This window comes from Pseudonaja textilis, unplaced genomic scaffold (assembly GCF_049901715.1).
Source record: "Pseudonaja textilis isolate UNSWEBS1 unplaced genomic scaffold, rPseTex1.2 PTEXCTG44, whole genome shotgun sequence".
Lineage (NCBI taxonomy): Eukaryota > Metazoa > Chordata > Lepidosauria > Squamata > Elapidae > Pseudonaja > Pseudonaja textilis.
The window spans coordinates 69,514-90,347 of NW_028262697.1; the positions used below are offsets into that span (position 1 = coordinate 69,514).

The 20,834-nt window shown below is 40.3% G+C and overlaps 1 protein-coding gene and 1 pseudogene across 4 annotated transcripts in view; both read right to left on the minus strand.

Moving 5' to 3' along the window:
- Nucleotides 1–20,834, minus strand: part of LOC113453809 (zinc finger protein with KRAB and SCAN domains 7-like) — a 50,522-nt pseudogene that overhangs the window by 15,540 nt on the left and 14,148 nt on the right. The window contains exon 2 of the transcript XR_015740527.1: nucleotides 20,705–20,819. The product of XR_015740527.1 is annotated as a zinc finger protein with KRAB and SCAN domains 7-like (transcript). The remainder of the gene's footprint in view (nucleotides 1–20,704; nucleotides 20,820–20,834) is intronic.
- Nucleotides 1,735–20,802, minus strand: LOC113454604 (zinc finger protein 287-like). Of its 3 annotated transcripts, none has more exons than XM_087918761.1 (6): nucleotides 10,472–10,561; nucleotides 8,739–9,322; nucleotides 8,332–8,446; nucleotides 8,136–8,203; nucleotides 6,266–6,395; nucleotides 1,735–5,164 (listed from the first exon to the last, which is right to left on the minus strand). In XM_087918761.1, exons 2-6 carry the CDS (start codon nucleotides 9,153–9,155, stop codon nucleotides 4,569–4,571), a joined length of 1,326 nt encoding a protein of 441 aa, XP_087774887.1. In that variant the 5' UTR covers nucleotides 9,156–9,322; nucleotides 10,472–10,561; the 3' UTR covers nucleotides 1,735–4,568. The 3 variants fall into 3 exon arrangements, with proteins under 3 accessions (XP_087774887.1, XP_087774888.1, XP_087774886.1); XM_087918762.1 differs by having other exon boundaries at nucleotides 10,481–10,542; XM_087918760.1 differs by lacking the exons at nucleotides 8,332–8,446; nucleotides 8,739–9,322; nucleotides 10,472–10,561 and adding an exon at nucleotides 20,705–20,802.

Sequence of the window (20,834 nt, forward strand, 5' to 3'; positions counted from 1 at the left end):
GCCCAGGCTAGGCTGTTTTTGCCCTCCCAGCAGCCTCTGGACCCTCGGGAGGGTGAAAAATGGCCTTCCCAGAAAAAACAAAAATGGCAAAATGGGCCTATTTCCAGCTTCCAGTAGGCCTCCAGAGGCTGGGGAAGGCTGTTTTTGCCCTCCCAGAGGCCCCGGGGAAGCCTCTGCACCCTTGGGAGGACAATAATGGCCTCCCCCAGGTTCTGGAGGCCCACCGGAAGCCGGAAACAGGAACTTCTGTAGGCCATGCCCACCATGGCCATGCTCACCCAGCAACTGGGCAGCGAACTGGTTGGTGTAAGTGTAAGTGAGGATTATACATTATGATTGCTTATAAATAAATAAGAACCAGTAAAAGAGGAATGGAAAAGTCCCTCTCTGTAAATCAGCATTTTTCAGTCTTGGCAAATTGAAGATGGGTGAACTACATGCTACCTTGGGAATTCTGGGAATTGAAGTCCATGGGTCAAGAGAGAGAGAGAGGGCGTGATTGAGAAGCAAACAGATGATGGAACTTCAAAGAGACCAAGAGATGATGGATAGCGATAAAACACATTAGCAAAATGGAAAAGTAGAAATATAAACAAGGAAGACAGTAGCATATATACTAATAGAAAAATAGAATTTACTCTATTTAAAAATAAGTTAAGGGTAGAAGTTTAGGATTAGGGAATTTAATGGTATTATTAACAGTGTGTTAAACTGTATTGTGAATTTTAAACTTTAAGGATTAGAAATTGTGGGGAGTGGGAAATGTAAACTTGGTATTTGTTACTGTTAATATTTGGATTGCTAATGCTGTTAATATTTGGATTGATTAGTAGTGTTGGATATTTGAAATATTGAAAGCAGGGTGGAAAAATGAGTATTTTTCAGAATATCAAAGGGATAATACATAATGTTGAAAAGAAATGTTATGTATGCTTAAACGAACCAATGGGAAAAATAAGAATAGAAATTGAATTAAGAGGGGAACAACAATATATATATTTGAATATAAGAAAATCTATGTAATAACAAGAGGGATGTCTAGAAATTGAATGGCAGTAGTATTAGACATGTTTAAATAATGTGAAACAATGAAAATGAAATGGAGTAACTCCAAGTTACAACATTCTTTATCTACACTAAATGTATGGTACCCAGATATCACACTGCTCATGCATTGATATGTATAAGTAATATAACATTAAAAACCTGATTTTCAAAAAAAACTCATGTTGAAGTACTTCTGATGGCAAGCTGTTCCACTGGTTAATTATCCTGTTAGGAAGTTTCTCCTTAATTCCAGGTTGCTTCTCTCCATTGTTTTTTGTTCTGCACTCAACTGCTTTTGAAAATAAATTTACCCCCGCTTCTTAGTGCCAGTCACTCAAATACTGGAATACTGCGATCATGTCGTCCTCCGTCTCCCCACTAGTCTACCCCACATTTTTATTCCACTTACTGTGTAGGAATCATTTGTAGTCTTTTGAATATTAAAGAAATTTCTGTGGAGGATCAAAACTCACTTTCCTCCAAAACAGCCACTCTGAAGGATCTGTATAGATTCAATGAGGCCTCAAAAATGAACAGTCCTGAATAAGCAAATGCAAACCATCATGAGCCTCTGAAATTCTGACTATGCCTGCATCCAAATACTTCCACATATTTGAATGTTACTATATGTTTAATACAACTAAAGAGAAAAAGAGCTTAATAGATGACTAGAAAGTAACTACACCATTGATATTTAATTTTATTTAAATAAAATTTAGACTTCTTAGTCTTCATCCCACTTTAGAAGAGTAAAATATGGTCGTAAAGCTTGAAAAAATATTTTACACATGCATTTGGGGGATGGGGTGGCTTCTGATCATTCTATGTCCTTTAGAGAAAGAGGAATCCTTCATCCCTTCAGCTCTTTTCACGCACTGTACATTGGTGCATGTGACAATTCCCTCAGATTATGAGGCCTTTCACTAAACAAGGCTCCATACAGTACCTGGCTCAGGTCACAGTTCAACATTGGGGATGCAACTTTGAGTCTTTTGGGGAAGTCTTCACATCACAGAGAAGGCTCCCCTTCTCATTTCTTTTTAGGAAGACCAGAAGTAGTTTTCTGAAATAGTTTTTTTTTAACCTCAAGCTTATTTATTTTGGTCCCACAGATTTGCAATTGGCACTTTTCTTGCTTGATCCATTTGTAATGTCAGCACAGTGGCATCACTTTGTTATTTTAGTGAGTATCCCAAACTTGGGACAAAAAGAGAGAGAGAGGGAATCATGAAAAATTCAAAGTAGAAAACCTCTTACTTTGCAATATCACAATTACATAATAGGACAATTCCATATCAAATTCCCTCTCTCTAAACTTTCATGGAACTTGAATTCTCTTCCCTTAATGCATCATTGATCAATTTAGTCATTGCGTGTGTAATAGGCCCATCCACCTGCCTCCCACCTATGATTAGCTCTATTGTTTTTACTTCAGACATGTCAATTGATGGAGGCTTAACTCCTGTTGTTTCCTCCGGATGATGCCCCACTTAGGCTGCTCACCCCCAGGAAATGGTGCTAAACTCTCAGCTGTTACTTTGACAGCATTCTCTCCGGCCCACTCCCTCACACCAATGGACCTCTGCCTCACAGGCACATTTGATATATCAACCAGATTGATTTGTTGTTTTGCCTGTGATTTGTAATCAGCCCGGCTCATTCCTCATTGTCCATATGTTGAGGTAGCTTTGCCAGGTTCTTCTGTATTTGGCCAGGACTGGCTATGCCTCTGCAAATTGAATCTACATATACAAAGGGGAGGGGGTGTCGTTAGTCCCCACTCCCCGATGGGAAGAAGTTTCTCCTCACCCTGCAGGATTTTTCTTGGTGCCTCAATGCTTGGTAAGCCGGTAGCAATTAGATGTGCCCATTGATGAAATTGTTGGAAAACCAGGTTTCTTTCCGTAGGTGTCCCCCGTTAGTTGCTTCACAGGCAACAACTTCAGTCTCTTGAAAATTAAACATATGGTTGTGCTCCTTCATGTATGTCCAGATATGTTGTTGTTGCGCCGGACAGCCAGTTCATGTTTGTGCACGCTAGTCTGTAACTGCTTAGTTGTTTCCCCTACGTAGTTGCTTGCACAGTTACTGCAGTTAATACGGTAAACCACTGAGGATGCCTCCTCTTTGGGTAATGTTTCTTTCAGGCGCATCACTCTCATTCTCAAAGTTTGATCTGGTGTACATCTCCTTGACTCCATGTGCCAAAAGGATGCATGCGGCAGTCTGTGTGTGTGTGTGTATCTAGAATCTCTCTGCTGCACCACTTCCAACTTTTCTGAGGAGAGAAAAGCACACTAATACATTGGGTGCCTATTAATGAATGAGAAAGGGGAACAATTGAAAGATTAGGGGAAAAAAGGAAATTTAAATCCTTTTGAATGTGCTCACGTGGAAAGAACAAGTGGGGAGTAAGACTCTTACTTTTGAGAAGAAAATAAATCTTACTTAAATATATAAACCTTCAATAATCCAGGTCATAATTAAAATGACACCTACCCATTGTTTTTAGTTTCACTAGTAAATTCATACTCCTTGGTCAGACAATAGGAAGGATCGAGCTAAGAAAAAAATCCTTTGCAAGGTCCATCTCTCTAAATACAAAAATTAATACATGTAACTAACTTTCTAGAATTAACATAAGTTCCCATCCAAGCTTATCTCTGTATGGGAAATTAGGTCATTTCTCCTCCTAAAGCTCTCTCCAAAGTCCATGCATTTATCTTGGCTTCTGCCCTGTGTGGATCCTTTGATGGCCAGTAAGGTGATTGCTCTGACTAAAAGACTTTCCACACTCCATGCAGTCATATGGTTTCTCCCTCGTGTGGATCCTTTGATGGTATGTAAGAGAACAGTTTAAAGTGAAGCCCTTTCCACACTCTGTGCATTTAAATGGCTTCTCCCCCGTGTGGATCATTTTATGGCCAGTAAGGTGAGTGCTCTGACTAAAAGACTTTCCACACTCCGTGCATTTAAATGGCTTCTCCCCTGTGTGGATCCTTTTATGAATAATGAGGCCACTGGGTTGGCTGAAGCTCTTCCCACACTCCATGCATTTGTATGGTTTCTCCCTTGTGTGGATCCTTTTATGAATAACGAGGCCACTGGATTGGCTGAAGCTCTTTCCACACTCCATGCATTTGTATGGTTTCTCCCCTGTGTGGATTCTTTTATGGGATTTAAGAGAACAGTTTACACTGAAGCTCTTTCCACATTCCATGCATTTATAGGGTTTCTCCCCTGTGTGGATCCTTTTATGGATAATGAGTGTTCTGGGTTGTCTGAAGCACTTTCCACACTCCATGCATTTATATGGCTTCTCCCCTGTGTGGATCCTTTTATGGGAAGTAAGATCACTGTGTTTGCTGAAGCTCTTTCCACACTCCATGCATTTATATGGCTTCTCCCCAGTATGGATCCTTTTATGGGAAGTAAGATTGCTGCTGCGTCTAAAGGTCTTTCCACACTCCATGCATTTATATGGCTTCTCTCCTGTGTGGACCCTTTCATGGGATGTAAGATTACTCTTTGTTGAAGCCCTTTCCACACTCTATGCATTTATATGGTGCATCACCTGTGTGAATTAGCTTATGTCTCACAAGGGATGCAACTTTATGGAATCCCGTTCCACAGTCAATGCATTTATATGGTTTCTCCTTCTGGTTCCTTTTCTCAGCAGTAAAAGTCTTCCTTTCACAGAAGCTCTTTCCATTCTCCATGCCTTTCTCTGGATTCTCCCCGATGGGAAGACTTTTATGCGATGTTAGAGACCCATTTTCCTGAGAAAATGGGAAATCCCAATTGTAGTTTTTTCCATTGTATTTGCATTTATTATCTTGTCCTTTGGATTTGGATGGATTATGTTCATTGATCTCTAATGTGTCTTTCGATAGTTTTACACCTTTCCCAATATATTTTTTCTGTATTTCCCCTCCTTTCTCAAGAAACTCTTGCATGTGAGCCTCAATGGAAGATGGGCTTTCCTTATTCCAATTATTTGAGGGGTTTCTCTCCTGCCTTTGGAATTCCGTTTGAATTGCAGGCTTCTCCATTACGGCTCCATGTATGAACCCTCGGAATGATTCCCTTGGCTCTTTATGGTCCTGCTCATTATCGCCTTCAAGGGGAAAGAGAAATAAATATGATAGCAAGGTTAAAGAAAAGGAAGTCATCATTATTGCTTTCTGAAACTTTTAAAATTCTAAGATTACATGTTTGATTGCTTACAATGGTATAAATGATAATTCCCACATTAATGAAGCATGAAAGATTTAAGGACAGCAAACATTCTTTTTGTTTATAATTATCCATACATATTCAGAGTTAGCTCTGAATTAAAGCAAAATCAGAGGAAACATCCAAAGATGTATTAGGAGAAAACCTAACATGTATTGCCAACTCCAACAGAGAGCTGTGAGAACTAAATCCGCTTTGAAACTCATCTTTTTCTTCTCACACAAAATATGTTCCCTTTGCATTTTGTTTTTTCCTTGACCAAAATCACATAATTGAAGGGGGTGAGGGAACCTAGTATTCTTTATTTACTTTAAATTTCATGTTTGTAATGCAAAACTGGCCCCATTTCATCCCTAATTCCAAGGTGCAGGAGAGAAATCAAATAGAAGTAGTTAACCCACATACCTGAACAACAAGGCGTCATAGCAACAGCACTTTGACTTATACTGCTTCACAGTGCTTTACAGTCCTAAGCAGTTTACAGAATCAGCCTATTGCCCCCAACAATCTGGGTCCTCATTTTACCAACCTCAGAAAGAAGGAAGGCTGAGTCAACGTTGAGCCAGTGAGACTTGAACTGCCAAAGTGCAGGCAGCCAGAAGGCAGCAGAAGTAGCCTGCAGTACTGCATTCTAACTACTCCGCCATCATGGCTACCCATGACTGATATGGAATTATCTGGGCCAAAAAAGCTGAAATCTTTGGTGGAGTTTAGCATTACACCAAGCCAAAAAAATTACTTTGCCACTGACATGTTTAAACAGAAATAGAAAATACATCAGATGTGAAACGGCCCACAATGCATCTAAAAAGAATGCTGCAGATCTATTTCCTATTTAGGAGCAGGAGAACGGCATATTTCTACCTGCTTCCTCTCCAGAGATAACATCTATTTGAGATTCTCTAAGATAAGAAACATCCAGTGGTATCCAATTACAAAATGTCTTCCTGAAGTCTGACTGGAGAATAGGAAAAACCCTTACCAAGAGAGGCCACGTTCCAGTAATTTTCCAGCATGACTTCCCAATGCAGAGCTTTTTGGTCAGGATCCAGCTGAGACCATTCCTCCTCGGAGAAATACACAGCCACCTCCTCGAAGGAGACAAGGCCCTCCTGACAGGGAAAGAGAGTACACAGAAGGTCCAGGAGGGATTGTTTAAAAAACACAAAATGGTTCTATTGTTTATAAACTCCCAAAGCAAAGAAATGCACTTCACTAAGTAGCATTCCAGAGTTTTTGTGAAAAATCGGGCAGATAAAAGGTTTGGATTGTAGAAATGTAATGTCATGCCACAACATATAACCAGTGGTGTGATTCAACCAGCGTAACAATCGGTTTGGTGAGCGCACGCCTTGCACAAAGATGTGCACCTCTTGTTAAAAAAAGCCCATTTTCAACTCAATATCTTACCTTCTACTGCAGCTCCAGTGACTAAAACAGCTGAGGTGCATCAAACCGCTTTACTGAGCGAATCAGCTGTGCTAAAAAACTATGAAATAAAGCACAGGAAATAACAGGGGCGGGACCAAATGCTCAGCAGATCTACCGGTTCGCCTGAAGCGGTCCGAGCTGGTAGAATCCCACCACTGCATATAATGTTGTAGTGTTGTTGCTCTTTAGCCCCCAAGTGTATATTGTTTGGAGTTGACTCCATCCATTTACCAATAAGCCCGCACTCTCAAACCAAGTGCATGCTGGGAAGCCAGACTCCATTTCCTTTAGCATTTGGAGAAGGCAGAAGCAGCCATTTTAATCTGTGGCACATGGTCACCCAAGGACAAACTCACATCCCACACACAGACGATCACTTATATTTATTCATTGTTATGTTCAGCAGTAACTCAATGCTGTCCATCTTATATTTGATTCTCACTGTATTGCTATATCCCTAAGTTTCACCATACCCTGTTCTTCCAAAAAAGCATTCAGATCTATGCACACGGTCTCTTTTATTGGAGGACAAGTTGACTTTGCTGCATGTTGAGCAGCACACGGACAAAACAGGTAAGTTTTAACAATTTTATGACAGGACTTTCAATGCCATTCAGAGAAATCAACACCAGTTTCCTTTTGGATCGATTGAGCTACCATCATCCATCCATTCACCTATCCAATCACCCTCCAGCAACCATCAAAGATGTCTGGAATCAATTGGTATTTTGGGGTTCCAAAACTCCACCTATCAGTGACTCCAAACTTTCCTGCGTTTGCAGAAGGAAACGTTTCTGTGTTTGTGGGGGAGGATTCCTTGCAGCATTTTAGTAAATGTCTCATGGTGTCCCAAGGAAGAGCAATCCTGTCTCTCCTTAACACCTTCATGAAAGTGCTGGCAGAGCTCAGCCAAGAATTTGTTTCTGGTCCTCACACTGTAAGGAAGCTGCTTACAATCTGAGACATCGACCGAATGATAAGTAACAAAGCAGAAGAAATTTCACGAGGAGGAGATTTTCAGCTTTTGCAAAGCTGAACTGTTTGGCCTCCAAATTCAGGCAGCAATCAAGGTATTAGAATTGCCAATGTGAATATTTAGACAGTTTTCAGCATCCTTGCACAAATCGAAGTCAAAGAGTTACAAAAAGAAATGGACACCCTGAAGGATTATTTGAAAAGTGAGTAATTAGCATAAGTACAAGTATAATAACAATTGGAAACAATTAGCAGTTATTTAAAGTCATGGTCTTTAAAAAAGATTTCCTAAAAAGAACCTACTTCAACTTTTAATCTTGTTCAGGAACACATAAATAAGCCAACCCAAACAAGAAGGAAAAATGGAAGAAGACTGTCTATGTACATCAGCTTAACTTTCTGAAGGAAAGGAAGCATCCAAATATAATCAATTAATTTCCTCTTACTTGAATTGGAGTTTCAACCACTGTTTCAGTTCCACCTTCAGGAAGGGTAAACTTCCTACTATTCTTTCCTGTGAGGAAGACAAACATTTAAACTGCATAATTCATAATGTAGGGAAGCGGTGTTCTATAGAAGAGAAGATATACAGAAGATGCAACAATTGAGCTCTCTCTGGGAAATGGGAGAGCCTTGTATTACCTTTGGTTGTGTCTTTTTTTGGATCATTCTGGGTGATCTTCCGGAAAAACATTTCTGAAGATGAACTTGAAGCATGCCTCCTTCCCTCAGGATCTCTGGTCTCCATCATGAAGGACTTAAAAAAGTACACAGGAAAGAATGAATGAATGGTTAATACTCGTTAAAAAGTGGATTCTTCTTCTGTGAACACCCCTCCAAAGCCCCGGAAGTGAATCTGTGAGGTTGGAAATTAGGAAAGGAATGACTATCACAAAAAATAGAGCAATGTTCTAGAAGAATTAGAAGTAACTCCATGCATAGTGAATGCCAAAGAACTCTGGTAGGCAAGGGTTAAGAATTCAAACACACAGTTAGATTTAAACTATTAGATTTAATAAATTCTGGGCTCCCAAATGAAGGTCTCTCACCTGCCAGTCAATCCTCTTCTTCTGCTCTTCTGCCTGGCTCAGGAGGAAGCCTTCCACCAGGGCCACTGCCTGGGAGCTGGTCTCTGCTCCACACTCCCGCACCCAGCTCTCCATCTGCAGGGGCAGAAGCGCCAGGAACTGCTCCAAAACAACCAGGTCCAGTATCTGTGCTTTTGTGTACTTTTCTGATCTCAACCATCGACTACAAAAGGAATGGAGTTGGCTACAAAGTCCTCGGGGACCTTCATCCTCCTGGTGTTGGAAGCTCCTGAAGTTCCAGGGCTGAACTTCTAAAAGGGTGGTTTTGTCCTCCAGGATCTTCTGCCCAATTCTTGCCCAGATCTCCCCACAGCTCCCACACTGGACATCAGAAGGGTCTTTTCCAATTTTCTCATTTGATAAAATTTGGCTTTTCATTCTTTCTCTGTCCTGCAACTCCAAATAAGTTTTAGAAAATGTTTTGGATCTCCAAACACCTTTGTATTCATAGTACTATTCTTGTAGCAACAGGTCAGGCATGTCTTTAAGCCATTTTTCTTCAATTTCTTGCCTCCAAGAGAAGTAGTACAAATGGTGTCCAATTTCTGTATGTGAGATTAAACACAGAATGATGAATTTAACAGCTGACAGACACTTATTTCAGTGGAAAGATATATTTTTCTGAGCGAGTACAGAATTGCAGAAGCATTGAGCAGCACTTGTGCAGGAATGTGTGTTTGCACAAAATTTGGGATTTATTTCCATCAATAAGAATAGTACTTAAATACTGCTTTATAGTGCTTTCTATGTGGTTTTACAGAGTCAGCATATTGTCCCAACAATCTGGGTTCTCATTTTATTGACCTTGGAAGGATGAAAGGCTGAGTCAACCTTGGTGGGATTTGAACTCCCAAATTACAGGCAGCAAGTAGTCAGCAGAAGTGGCCTGCAGTACTGCTCAAGGATTTGGGAGCACTGAATAAATGCATTTTGGATCAATTTTTCAATTTCTTTCTTTCACACAAAGTAGGACTTGCTTTATAAAAACCTAGATCTGCATTTATCTATAAAAAAGGTATTACCCAACATGCCAAACTCTAACACGTAAACAAACTGTGAAAGTTCCCTTAAAAAAAAAAAAAGAAATGCCCCAAAGTGACCTGCTTTGGATGTTCCCTTTCTTCAGGGTTTCCTTTTTAACAGTCAAATCACAATTACACACAGGCTAAAACATACCCCAAACACAAAGACGCTAAGCAACTGTTTACGTGAGACACCGGGGTTGGTGAGGTCATGGTTCACTCACCCTCCAAAGACAAAATGAAGTGCTGAGGATCCAACCCTATTTTAGTGTCCTCCAGCACAGGATATTCTCCTGCATTTCCTCCCTTGCAACCATGTTCTTCTTTCCTGCTCCAGATATGCCCTCCAAGCTCTCCCCATCTCCCACCTCGGAGCTCTCTCCAGGCTATGGGAGGGGTGGGGTTGAAAGTTTCCCCCAGGACCCTTCCTCCTCTCTGGGGATTTGTTCCAGGGGCAACCCGGCTCGTCCTGAGCATCGCTTCCCTCTGCCTGCCACTTGCGTGGAGAGGGGCGGCAGGGGAACATGGGATCCGGGCTCTCCCAACCCCAGGACTCCGGAGATTGAACCTGCATGGGGACTTGGCTTCTCTCCCTTCCTTTTCTAGCACGAGCACCCTCTGCCCCCCCACTTTGCACGCGGAGACACACTCACACTCCCTCCCGCCACTTACCCTGCCCACCTCTAGTTCTCCCTTCAAGACTTTCCGGCACCCATTTAAAACTCCTGCGGAACTCAAAGGGTTAAATAGAGACGGGGAGCGATGCGTCAGATCCAGTGAGGTCACTTCCCCCCCATTCTCCTATGGTAAGTCACCTGTGGCGTTCGCCCTCCAGTGGCCGAATGGTGAATCGCACGGTGTCTCGTTCTCTTCTGAGGGACTCACCTGCTGGATTCCCCCAAATCATTATCCAGTTTGACCCAGAACCGTATATTACCAGAATTTGAATTTTGTTCGTAATTCATGACAGTTCTGGCCATCGCAGAAGTAACCGTTGGTGTTGTTGGACAAAGGAAAAGATCCGCCTGGCAAAAGAGGGCAGGCAGCACCTATCTGTATACAGAACGGAATTCATTTCTCCAGTCCAAAATAGCATTTTCATTTCACATACACACACACAAATAGAAGGGGAACCAGTGTGCTAGGCAGAAGTGCATGGGTTTCCCTCCACTCTGTGCATTAGCTTTTTTTAGCCTTTAGAAACATTGCACTTCTTAGCTTACCATCTGGCAAATACAATTTTTGAACCATAAGAGCATCTTTTCCAGCCTTTCTACCTTCAGAAACTGTTTGCTGGCTTTCCAGCTGGGATGGAAAGGCCTTTTCCAGTTAGTGGTCTTTGATAGTGGAATAGCTGCAAGTGACTCTGCCCCAGGCGGACAGAAATCAAACTAACAGGCAGTCCTTTTGCTCTCAAAGAGGTTGGTCAGAAAAGATTTATTGATTTGATTTGTCAATTTCTTACAAGATAACAGGTATAAGTAAAAACAGTTATGAATTCATGGATACATATAAGAAAAATAAAAGAAACAATAGGACAGGGACTGTAGGTTCGTTGGTGCACTTATGCATGCCCCCTACAGACCTCTTAGGAAAGGGGTGAGGTCAGTAGTAGAAAGTCTAAGGTTAAAAGTTTTTGGGGTTTGGAGAAGAAGCCACAGAGTCAGGTAGAGTATTCCAGGCATTGACCACTCTGTTGCTGAAGTTGTATTTCCTGCAATCAAGTTTGGTGCAATTAACCTTGAGTTTGTATCTATTGTTTGCTCTTGTATTGTTATAGTTGAAGTTGAAGTATTCATTGACAGGTAGGACATTGCAATGTATGATTTTATATACTATATTTAGATTGGACCGAAGGCGACGCAGTTCTAGTTTTCTAGGTCTAGAATTTCAAGTCTGGTGGCATAAGGTATTCTGCAATGAGTAGAGGAGTGGAGAACTCTTCTTGTGAAATATTTTTGAACTTTCTCAACTGTTAATATCAGATACGTAATGTCGGTTCCAGACTGATGAGCTGTATTCAAGTATTGGTCTAGCAAATATTTTGTATGCTCTAGTTAGTAGTGTAATATTACCAGAGAAAAAGCTACGTAAGATTAGGTTAACAACTCTTAATGCCTTTTTGGCTATGTAGTTACAGTGGGCTCTAGCACTTAGATCATTAGAGATGAGTACTCCAAGATCCTTGACAGAGTTTGGATCATCAACAAGGTCTTGACTATTCAGCCTGTATTTTATTTTCTGATTTTTTTTGCCTATATGTAAGACAGAGCATTTATTTGTTGAGATTTGAAGTTGCCATTTGTTTGACCATTCCGATGCATAGTCAAGGTCTTTTTGAAGGGTAGCAGTATTGTCTGTGGTGTTGAATAGCTTTACATCGTCAGCGAACAGAACACAGTTGCTCTTAATATGATCGCAGAGATCATTTATGTAGAGTATGAAGAGAGTTGGTCCAGTTTAGAGTTAATAGTTAGGTAGCAATTGTGAGCTGTCCCCTTAAGGGAATGCATCATGGTAAATGTAGTTAAGGTATCCTGGGAAATGTAGTCCATGTCACGTGACCTGTAATCCTGATTGGTCACTAAATTGACCCTCAATGGGTAGGAGGAGTTTTCCTCACATTTGGCTGAACTCACGGACTCATGGTAACTGTTCTATGTCTATCGCCACAAGATGAGAGAAAAAGGATAGAAGATAATCATTTTTTTACCTACAAGGCAGATATACAAAGGAATGGTCATTAAAGAAGAACTTCTTCATAAATGTGAATTATGAGGATACCTGATGAACCAATAAATGTACTTTGTTATGGATGTTTAGTTGAGTTTATCTATCTGCATCTGTACAGCTTACAAATCCACCACTGTACAGAATACAGAACAGTAAAAAGATAATTAATTTGAAGTCCTGAAGCCCATCAGTATAAAGACAGTTAATTTGGATTTGTGATAAAGCAAAGTAATATTGAAGCCAGGAGTGAATATGCAATGTTAATCTAAGCCTGCATTTCTCATGTCTCTCTCTGTGTGTATGTGAGCATAGAAACTCTTTAATGCTGTTTGGATGGTGGGAGGGGTTGGAAATCCCCACATGCTAGAAACAAAGAGAACTTTCTAACTGCAGAGTTGAAAACCAGTAAACCCCCCCTACTCAATTTGTCTTCCTGCTATCTCAGTCTCCATTTGCATAACAAGGAGAGCCAGAAATTTCCCAGCTCTCAAAGGAAAATCAAACCTCTGTCTTAAAACCCTTTACAAACGCAGTAGGAAAGTTTGAGAAATCTTGTTTGTATTCTTAAACGGAAATGAAAGCTGTTTCTGCTCTGCTCATCTGGAAGGGGAATAAAGCCATAAAAGAGACCCTCTCCAGCCAATTTACAACCTGATAATGACACATCATCGTTGCAGGAAGAGGCAAATTCACCCCCCTTTTTCTCTTCAGTGAAAGAAGTCCTGTGTCTCAAATTACAACTCCTAACTCAGGAAGAACCAATTTATAAAACAAAGGAAAAGGCCAAGTATCTCTCATCCATCCCTGTATTCATCCAATTACAAACCCTTTCCAAATGCAATGAGAAAGTTTCAGAAATCTTGCTGCCATTTCTAGAAAGGAAAACTAACTTTGCCCTGCTCATTCCAGCTGAAAGGCTTTGCATTTTTCCAGCTCAGAGGCAATAAGAGAAGCCTCTTGAGCTATTTTTACAACTACTCTGGCCATTTTATTGGGGGTTATAATTCATTTACTGACAGACCATCTTCAAAGCAAAGAAGGCTTATCCTAGCAACATTTTTAAAAAAGAACAATTTCTCTTTCTGCTCAAAACCTTAAAATTTCTTCATGTTCCCCTATCTTTATTAAACAATTAAAAAAAATCATATAACACTGCAAGCAAATCCTTGGAGTGTTGTATTCGATTGATTGGTTTTTCTTCCAGTAAGGAAACAAATTCTGGGGTTTTCCCCAATAATATCAAAAAATAAATTCCTCGTGGCAAGGAGATTCATTTCCAATGGTTTCCCATACAATCCTGAAACTATGGGGTTACTTCAAATGTTCCACGATTTAGCAAGACTCAAGCAGCACCATCTGGTGGTCAAGGAGAAATTTCCCATATTTTTCCAATACGTGCTTGCAATGATAATCTCTTTTTGCACTTATTGTGGACAATTTAATCAATTTAATTCAAGGTTCCAAGATTAACTGCAACCTAACATGGGCATAGCAACAGCGTCTTCCAGACCCTCTACTATGACAGTGGCTTGTGACCTTCCCTGCTGTCTTTGCTGTTCATTTTCTGAGGAAGCCAGAAGAGAAGATAGCAAATGGCAAACACAATGGGGGGGGGGGCAAATCCATTGTAAGTACAAACCAGATGCCAATAGCTGAGATCACAGTCATGTCACTGCAAGGGTATTGCAAGGCCCTAACTGTGGGCACTGGTCATAAATCCCTTTGCTCAGTCTGTTGCAAATCCAAGAGGTCACTGAATGAATGGTCATTGAGCAAGGACTGCCTGTCAACAGCTTCAAACCAGCATGAATCTCTGAAACCTGAAATATGCTCTCCCACCGAAATCCTACCAAATTTTTGGATAACTGGAAATGCAACTGAAGATAAAGAAAATATGTCAGAAAAGTAACCACAAATTGATGTTTTTACTTAAATGAAATGTTTTTTCTTAGCCTCAAGACATCATACAAAGCAAAATATGGCCCTAATGTCTGAAAGTCTTCGGCATTGTGCATTTTGGAGGTTTCTTGTCATTTTGGCTCCTTTTGTTGAGACAGGAATTCTTGATCCTTTCAGCTGTTCCCACACACTGTACATTCATCTGCAATTCTCTCATGAGGACTTTGACTGAATCTTTATACTGGTTCACTCAGGTCTCAGTTCTACACCATGGATATAAGTCTGATTATTTGTATTATATTCACATTCCATGTTCCATTTCTGTTTGTTTGGTCAGGAGAAACTGAAGTAGTTTTCTGAAGTAGTTGTTCTTAATGTCATGTTATGTTATGTAGATCCCCACTGATTTCCAAAAGTCTTCCTTCTTGGTTGATCATTTTTAACTTTAGCACACTGGAATCACTTTCATTCTTATTCTTCTTTCTATCCCTAACTTTGTACAAAAGAGACAGGGAGGGAGGGAGAATGGGAGAGAGAGGGAGGGAATTTAAAGCACAAAATCACTTACTACTTTTAATATATTACTATTATACAGAAGGGCAATTCAATATAATATTCTACCTCACACTGTGAGCGTTGATGGAATTTGAATTCCCTTTAATTATAATATCGATTCAGACTCCAGAATCTCCCTGCTACATCATTTCAAACTGTGACTCAGGGGGAAAGTTTTACACTTTTGGTTTCATTGGGTATAATTCCAGATCTGGTTTAGAGTCGGAATTACACCAAGTCCTTGCCAATTTAATGTGTTCCTAATAAATGGATTTGAAATGGAAAATGGATGCCTTGGACTTTATTTTTTGGACATGCTTGTAAGGGCAGAGAAGTTTAGCATACTCTGATAAATGGTGAATATATTAAGGAATGAGGAAGATGGGGGAAGGAGCATTTGGAAGATTAGGCTATAGAAGGAAAATGTAAAGTCTTTAAACTGACTGTGAATATGTTGAATTTCTACCTGTATGTCTGCTACAATGGAAGAAACTTTAATAAAGTTTTGCCTTATGGAAATGCAGCTCCTTATTTGCTGGGGGAAGCAGCATTTGTGAAATGTATTCACATCCATCCCAGAACTATGATCTCACGGGAAGAGCAAACAATTAGGGAGCAAGAAATTCACTTCTTAAAAAAAAACTTCATAAAACCACATAGCTCAGAATCCCAAGTGGTCAATTGCTTGGAATTGGCTCCCAGGTGGAATAATTATAAACTTTAAAAAACAAGATTTTTCTCTTTTTGGTGTGCAACAGCATTGGCTACCTTCAAAAATCTGCAATTCATAATTAAAATGGCACACAACCATTCTTTTTCTTCTCATTGGTAAATTCATCTCTCTGGAGCTGCCAGCTGTTAGGGTCAGACTCAAGGAAATTTTTCCTTTCCTCCTATACATGAATAAAAAAATGGATAGATTTAGCCCACTAAATGTAGAATGTACATGGATCCTCACCCAAATGGACCCTGGTATGAGAGGTTAGGTTATTGCTCCTCCTGAAGCCCATTCCACAATCCATGCATTTGTATGGCTTCTCCCCTGTAATGGATCCTTTTGTGGGAGGTAAGATGACTGTGTTGGCTGAATCCCTTTCCACACTCCATGCACTTGTATGGTTTCTCCCTGGTGTGGATCCTTTTATGCCTCACAAGGGATGCATTATCACGAAAGCCCTTTCCACACACCTTACATTTATAGGGTTTCTCCCCTGTGTGGATCCTTTTATGAATAATGAGGGTTCTGGGTTGTCTGAAGCTTTTTCCACACTCCATGCATTTAAATGGCTTCTCCCCTGTGTGGATCCTTTTATGGGATGTAAGTTTACTCTGTTGGCTGAAGCCCTTTCCACACTCCATGCATTTATATGGTTTCTCCCTGGTGTGGATCATTTTATGTCTCACAAGAGATGTATTATCACGAAACTCCTTTCCACACTCTGTGCATTTATAGGGTTTTTCCCCCGTGTGGATCCTTTTATGGGAAGTGAAGGAACTACTTTGACTGAAGCACTTTCCACATTCCAAACATTTGTATGGCTTCTCCCCTGTATGGATCCAGTTATGGGAAGTTAATTGGCTGTTTTGAATGAAGGTCTTTCCACACACCATGCATTTATATGGCTTGTCTCCAGTGTGGATTTTTTTATGGCGAGTAAGTTGACTGCTCCGAGTAAAAGTCATCCCGCATTCCATGCACTTATATGGCTTCTCCCCTTTATGAATCCTTTTATGGCAATTAAGGTAACTGCTATAAGTAAAGGTCTTTCCACACTCTGTGCATTTATAGGGCTTCTCCCCTGCATGGATCCTTTTATGAGAATTAAGATGACCACTTTGGGTGAAGTGTTTTCCACACTCCATGCATTTAAATGGCTTCTCCCCTGTGTGGATCCTTTTATGAATAACGAGGCCACTGGATTGGCTGAAGCTCTTTCCACACTCCATGCATTTGTATGGCTTCTCCCCTGTGTGGTTCCTTTCCTGAGCAGTAAAAGTCTTCCTTTCGCAGAAGCTCTTTCCATTCTCTATGCTTTTCTCCAGTTTCTCCCCGATGGGAAGACTTTTATGCAACGACCAATTGTAATTTTTCCCATTGTCTTTGCATTTATTATCATGTCCTTTGGATTTGGATGGATTATGTTCATTGATCTCTAATGTGTCTTTGGATAGTTTTACACCTTTCCCAATATATTTTTTCTGTATTTCCCCTCCTTTCTCAAGAAACCCTTGCATGTGAGCCTCAATGGAAGATGGGCTTTCCTTATTCCAATTATTTGAGGGGTTTCTCTCCTGCCTTTGGAATTCCGTTTGAATTGCAGGCTTCTCCATTACGTCTCCATTACGTCTGAATCCTTGGAATGATTCCCTTGGCTCTTCATAGTCCTGCTCATTATCACCTTCAAGGGGAAAGAGAAATAAATACGATAGCAAGGTTAAAGAAATGACCAATCAATCAGAAGTCATCATTATTGCTTTCTGAAACTTTTAAAATTCTAATATTGCATGTTTGATTGCTTACAATGGTATAAATGATAATTCCCACATCAATGAAGCATAAAAGATTTCAGGACAGCAAACATTCTTTTTGTTTATAATTATCCATACATATTCAAATCTCAAGAAGAGTCAGCTCTGAGTTAAAGCAAAATCAGAGGAGAAAAGCTAACATGTAGTGGAAGGGTGCCAATTCCAACAGAGACCTGCAAGAATTAAATTCCTTTTGAAACTCATTTTTTTTTTTCTAATACAAAATATATTCCATTTGCATTTTGTTTTCTCCTTGACCAAAATTGCATAATTGAAGAGGGATAAAAGCCTAGTGTTTTTTTTATTAACCTTAAGTTGCATGTTTGCAATGGAAAACTGGCCCCATTTCATCCCTAATTCCAAGGTGCAGGAGAGAAATCAAACAGAAGCAGTTAGCATATTGCCCCCAACAATCTGGGTCCTCATTTTACTAACCTCAGAAAGAGGGAAGGCTGAGTCAAGCTTGAGCCTGCTGAGACTTGAACTGCCAAAGTGCAGGCAGCCAGCAGAAGTAGTCTGCAGTACTGCATTCTAACTACTGCACCATCATGGTGGCACAGGTCTGATATGGAATTATCTGAGCCAAAAAAGGTGAAATCTGTGATGGAGTTTAGCATTACAGCAACCCAAGCAAGCATTACAGCAAGCAAGTCAGTTACTTTGTCACTGACATATTTAAATAGAAATTGAAAATACATCAGATGCTAAATGACACATGATGCATCTAAAGAGAACGTCACAGATTTATTTCCTTTTTAGGAGCAGGAGAATGGCGTATTTCTACCTGCTTCCTCTCAAGAGATAACATCTATTTTAGATTTTCTAAAATAAGAAACAGCCAGCAGTATCCTACAAAATGTCTTCCTGAAGTCTCTGACTAGAGAATAAGAAAGACCCTTACCAAGAGAGGCCACGTTCCTGTAATTTTCTAGCATGACTTCCCAATGCAGAGCTTTTTGGTCAGGATCCAGCTGAGACCATTCCTCCTCGGAGAAATACACAGCCACCTCCTCGAAGGAGACAAGGCCCTCCTGACAGGGAAAGAGAATACACAAAAGATACAGGAGGAATTATAAAAAAAACGGTCTCATTGTTTATAAATTCCCAAAGCAAAGCTATGCACCAAAGTAAATGGCTCTGCTAAATAGCATTCCAGGGTTTATATGAAAAATTGGACAGAGAAAAGGTTTGGATTGAAGGAATGTTTTGGATACGTTTTATCAATTTGATTGATTCTGCAGGACTTTCAGTACAAATCAGTGAAAGGAACACCAGTTTCCTTCTAGATCGATTGATATCATCACTGAGCTCACCCCTTTCCTAAGAGGTCTGTAGGGGGCGTGCATAAACACACCAAAGTGCCTACCGTCCTTGTCCTATTGTTTCTTTTATTTTTCTTATTATTTTTCTTATGTGTACTCATTTCTTATATTCATAACTGTGTTTATCCTTATACCTATTATCTTGTAAGCGATTGACAAATAAAATAAATAAATAAAATAAATCATCCATCCATTCACCCATCCACCTTCCAGCAACCATCAAAGATGTCTGGAATCAATTGATATCTGGGGTTCTAAAACTCCATTTACCAGTGATTCCAATCCTTCCTGTGTTTGCAAAAGGAAACGTTTCTGTGTTTGGGGAGGAGGATTCATTGCAGCATTTTAGTAAATGTCCCAAGGAAGAGCAACCCTGTCTCTCCTCAACACCTTCATGAAAGTGCTGGGAAAGATCATCCAGGAATTTGTTTCTGGTCCTCCTCAAATTGTAAGGAAGCTGCTTGTAATCTGAAACATCGACTAAATGGAAGATAACGAAGCAGAAGGAATTTCCCGAGGGGATTTTTTAGCTTTTGCAAAGCTGGACTGTTTAGCCTCCAAATTCAGGCATCAATCAAGTCATTAGAATTGCCAATGTGAATATTTAGGCAGTTTTCTGTACCCTTGACCAAACCAAGGCAAAGAGTTACCAAAAAATGGGCATTCTGAAGGATTATTTGAAAAGTGAGTAATTAGCATAAGTTGTGGCCAGGAGGGCCTTTGCGCAACTGCGGGTTCTGCACCAGTTACGCCCTTTCCTGGACAAACGGTCACTACTCACAGTGATTCATGCCCTAGTCACTTCCTGTCTTGATTATTGCAATGTGCTCTACATGGGGCTGCCCTTGAAGAACATCTGGAAGCTCCAGTTGGTGCAAAATGCAGCGGCCCACATGGTTTTGTGCAGAACCCAGTGTACATAAGTTTCATCTCTCCTGTAGGAGCTGCATCGGTTGCCGATTTGCTTCCAGGTGCAATTCAAGATGCTGTTTGTCACCTTTAAAGCCCTTCATGGCTTGGGACCAGGTTATCTGAGGGAATGTCTCTTGTCGGTCATATCTACCCGACTCATGAGAGCAGGGAGGCAGGAAATGCTGTGGGTCCTATCCCTGAGGGAGATACATCTGATGGGACCCAGAAGAAGGGCCTTCTCTGTGGTGGCTCCCTCTCTCTGGAACATCATTTCCCCCAGAGATTAGAATGCCCCCCTCTCTAATAGTCTTCCAGAAGGCACTAAAGACCTGGTTCTGCCAACGGGCCTGGGGAACCCAGAACGGGATGGAGCCCATCAAATGGCTCGTGAGATCTGCTGTTGTTGGGGCGTGGGGTTGATTTTTTATTTATTTTTTTCCAGATTTTGCTCTATTGTACTTTATTATTTGATTCTTTTTGTTATTTTCTTTAAATTTTATTTTAAATATGGTTTCACATTCTGTAAACTACCTCAAGTCTCCATGGGCGAATAGGTAGCAATATAAATTCAATAAATAAATAAATAAATGAGTATAATTATAATAATTGGAAATTTAAAGTACTAATGTTAAAAAAAATATTTTATAAAAAGAATCAACTTCAACTTTTGATCCAAGAAAGAAAAATGGAAGGAGACCGTCTATGTACATCAGCTTGACTTTCTGATGGAAAGGAAGCATACAAATTTAATAAATTAATTTCCTCTTACTTGAACTGGAGTTTTAACCAGTGTGTCAATTCCACCATCAGGAAGGGCCAACTTTCCTCTATTCCCTGTGAGGAAGATAAAATTTAAACTGCATAATTCATAATGTAGGAGGTGGTGTTCTATAGAAGACTTACAGAAGATGAGAGAGCTGAGACCTCTCTGGGGAATGGGAGAGCCTTGTATTACCTTTGGTTGTGTCTTGATTTGGATCATCCTGAGAGATCCTCCTGAAAAACATTTCTGGAGATGAACTTGATGGATACCTCCTTCCCTCAGGATTTCTGATCTCCATCATGAAGGACTTGAAAAAGTAGGC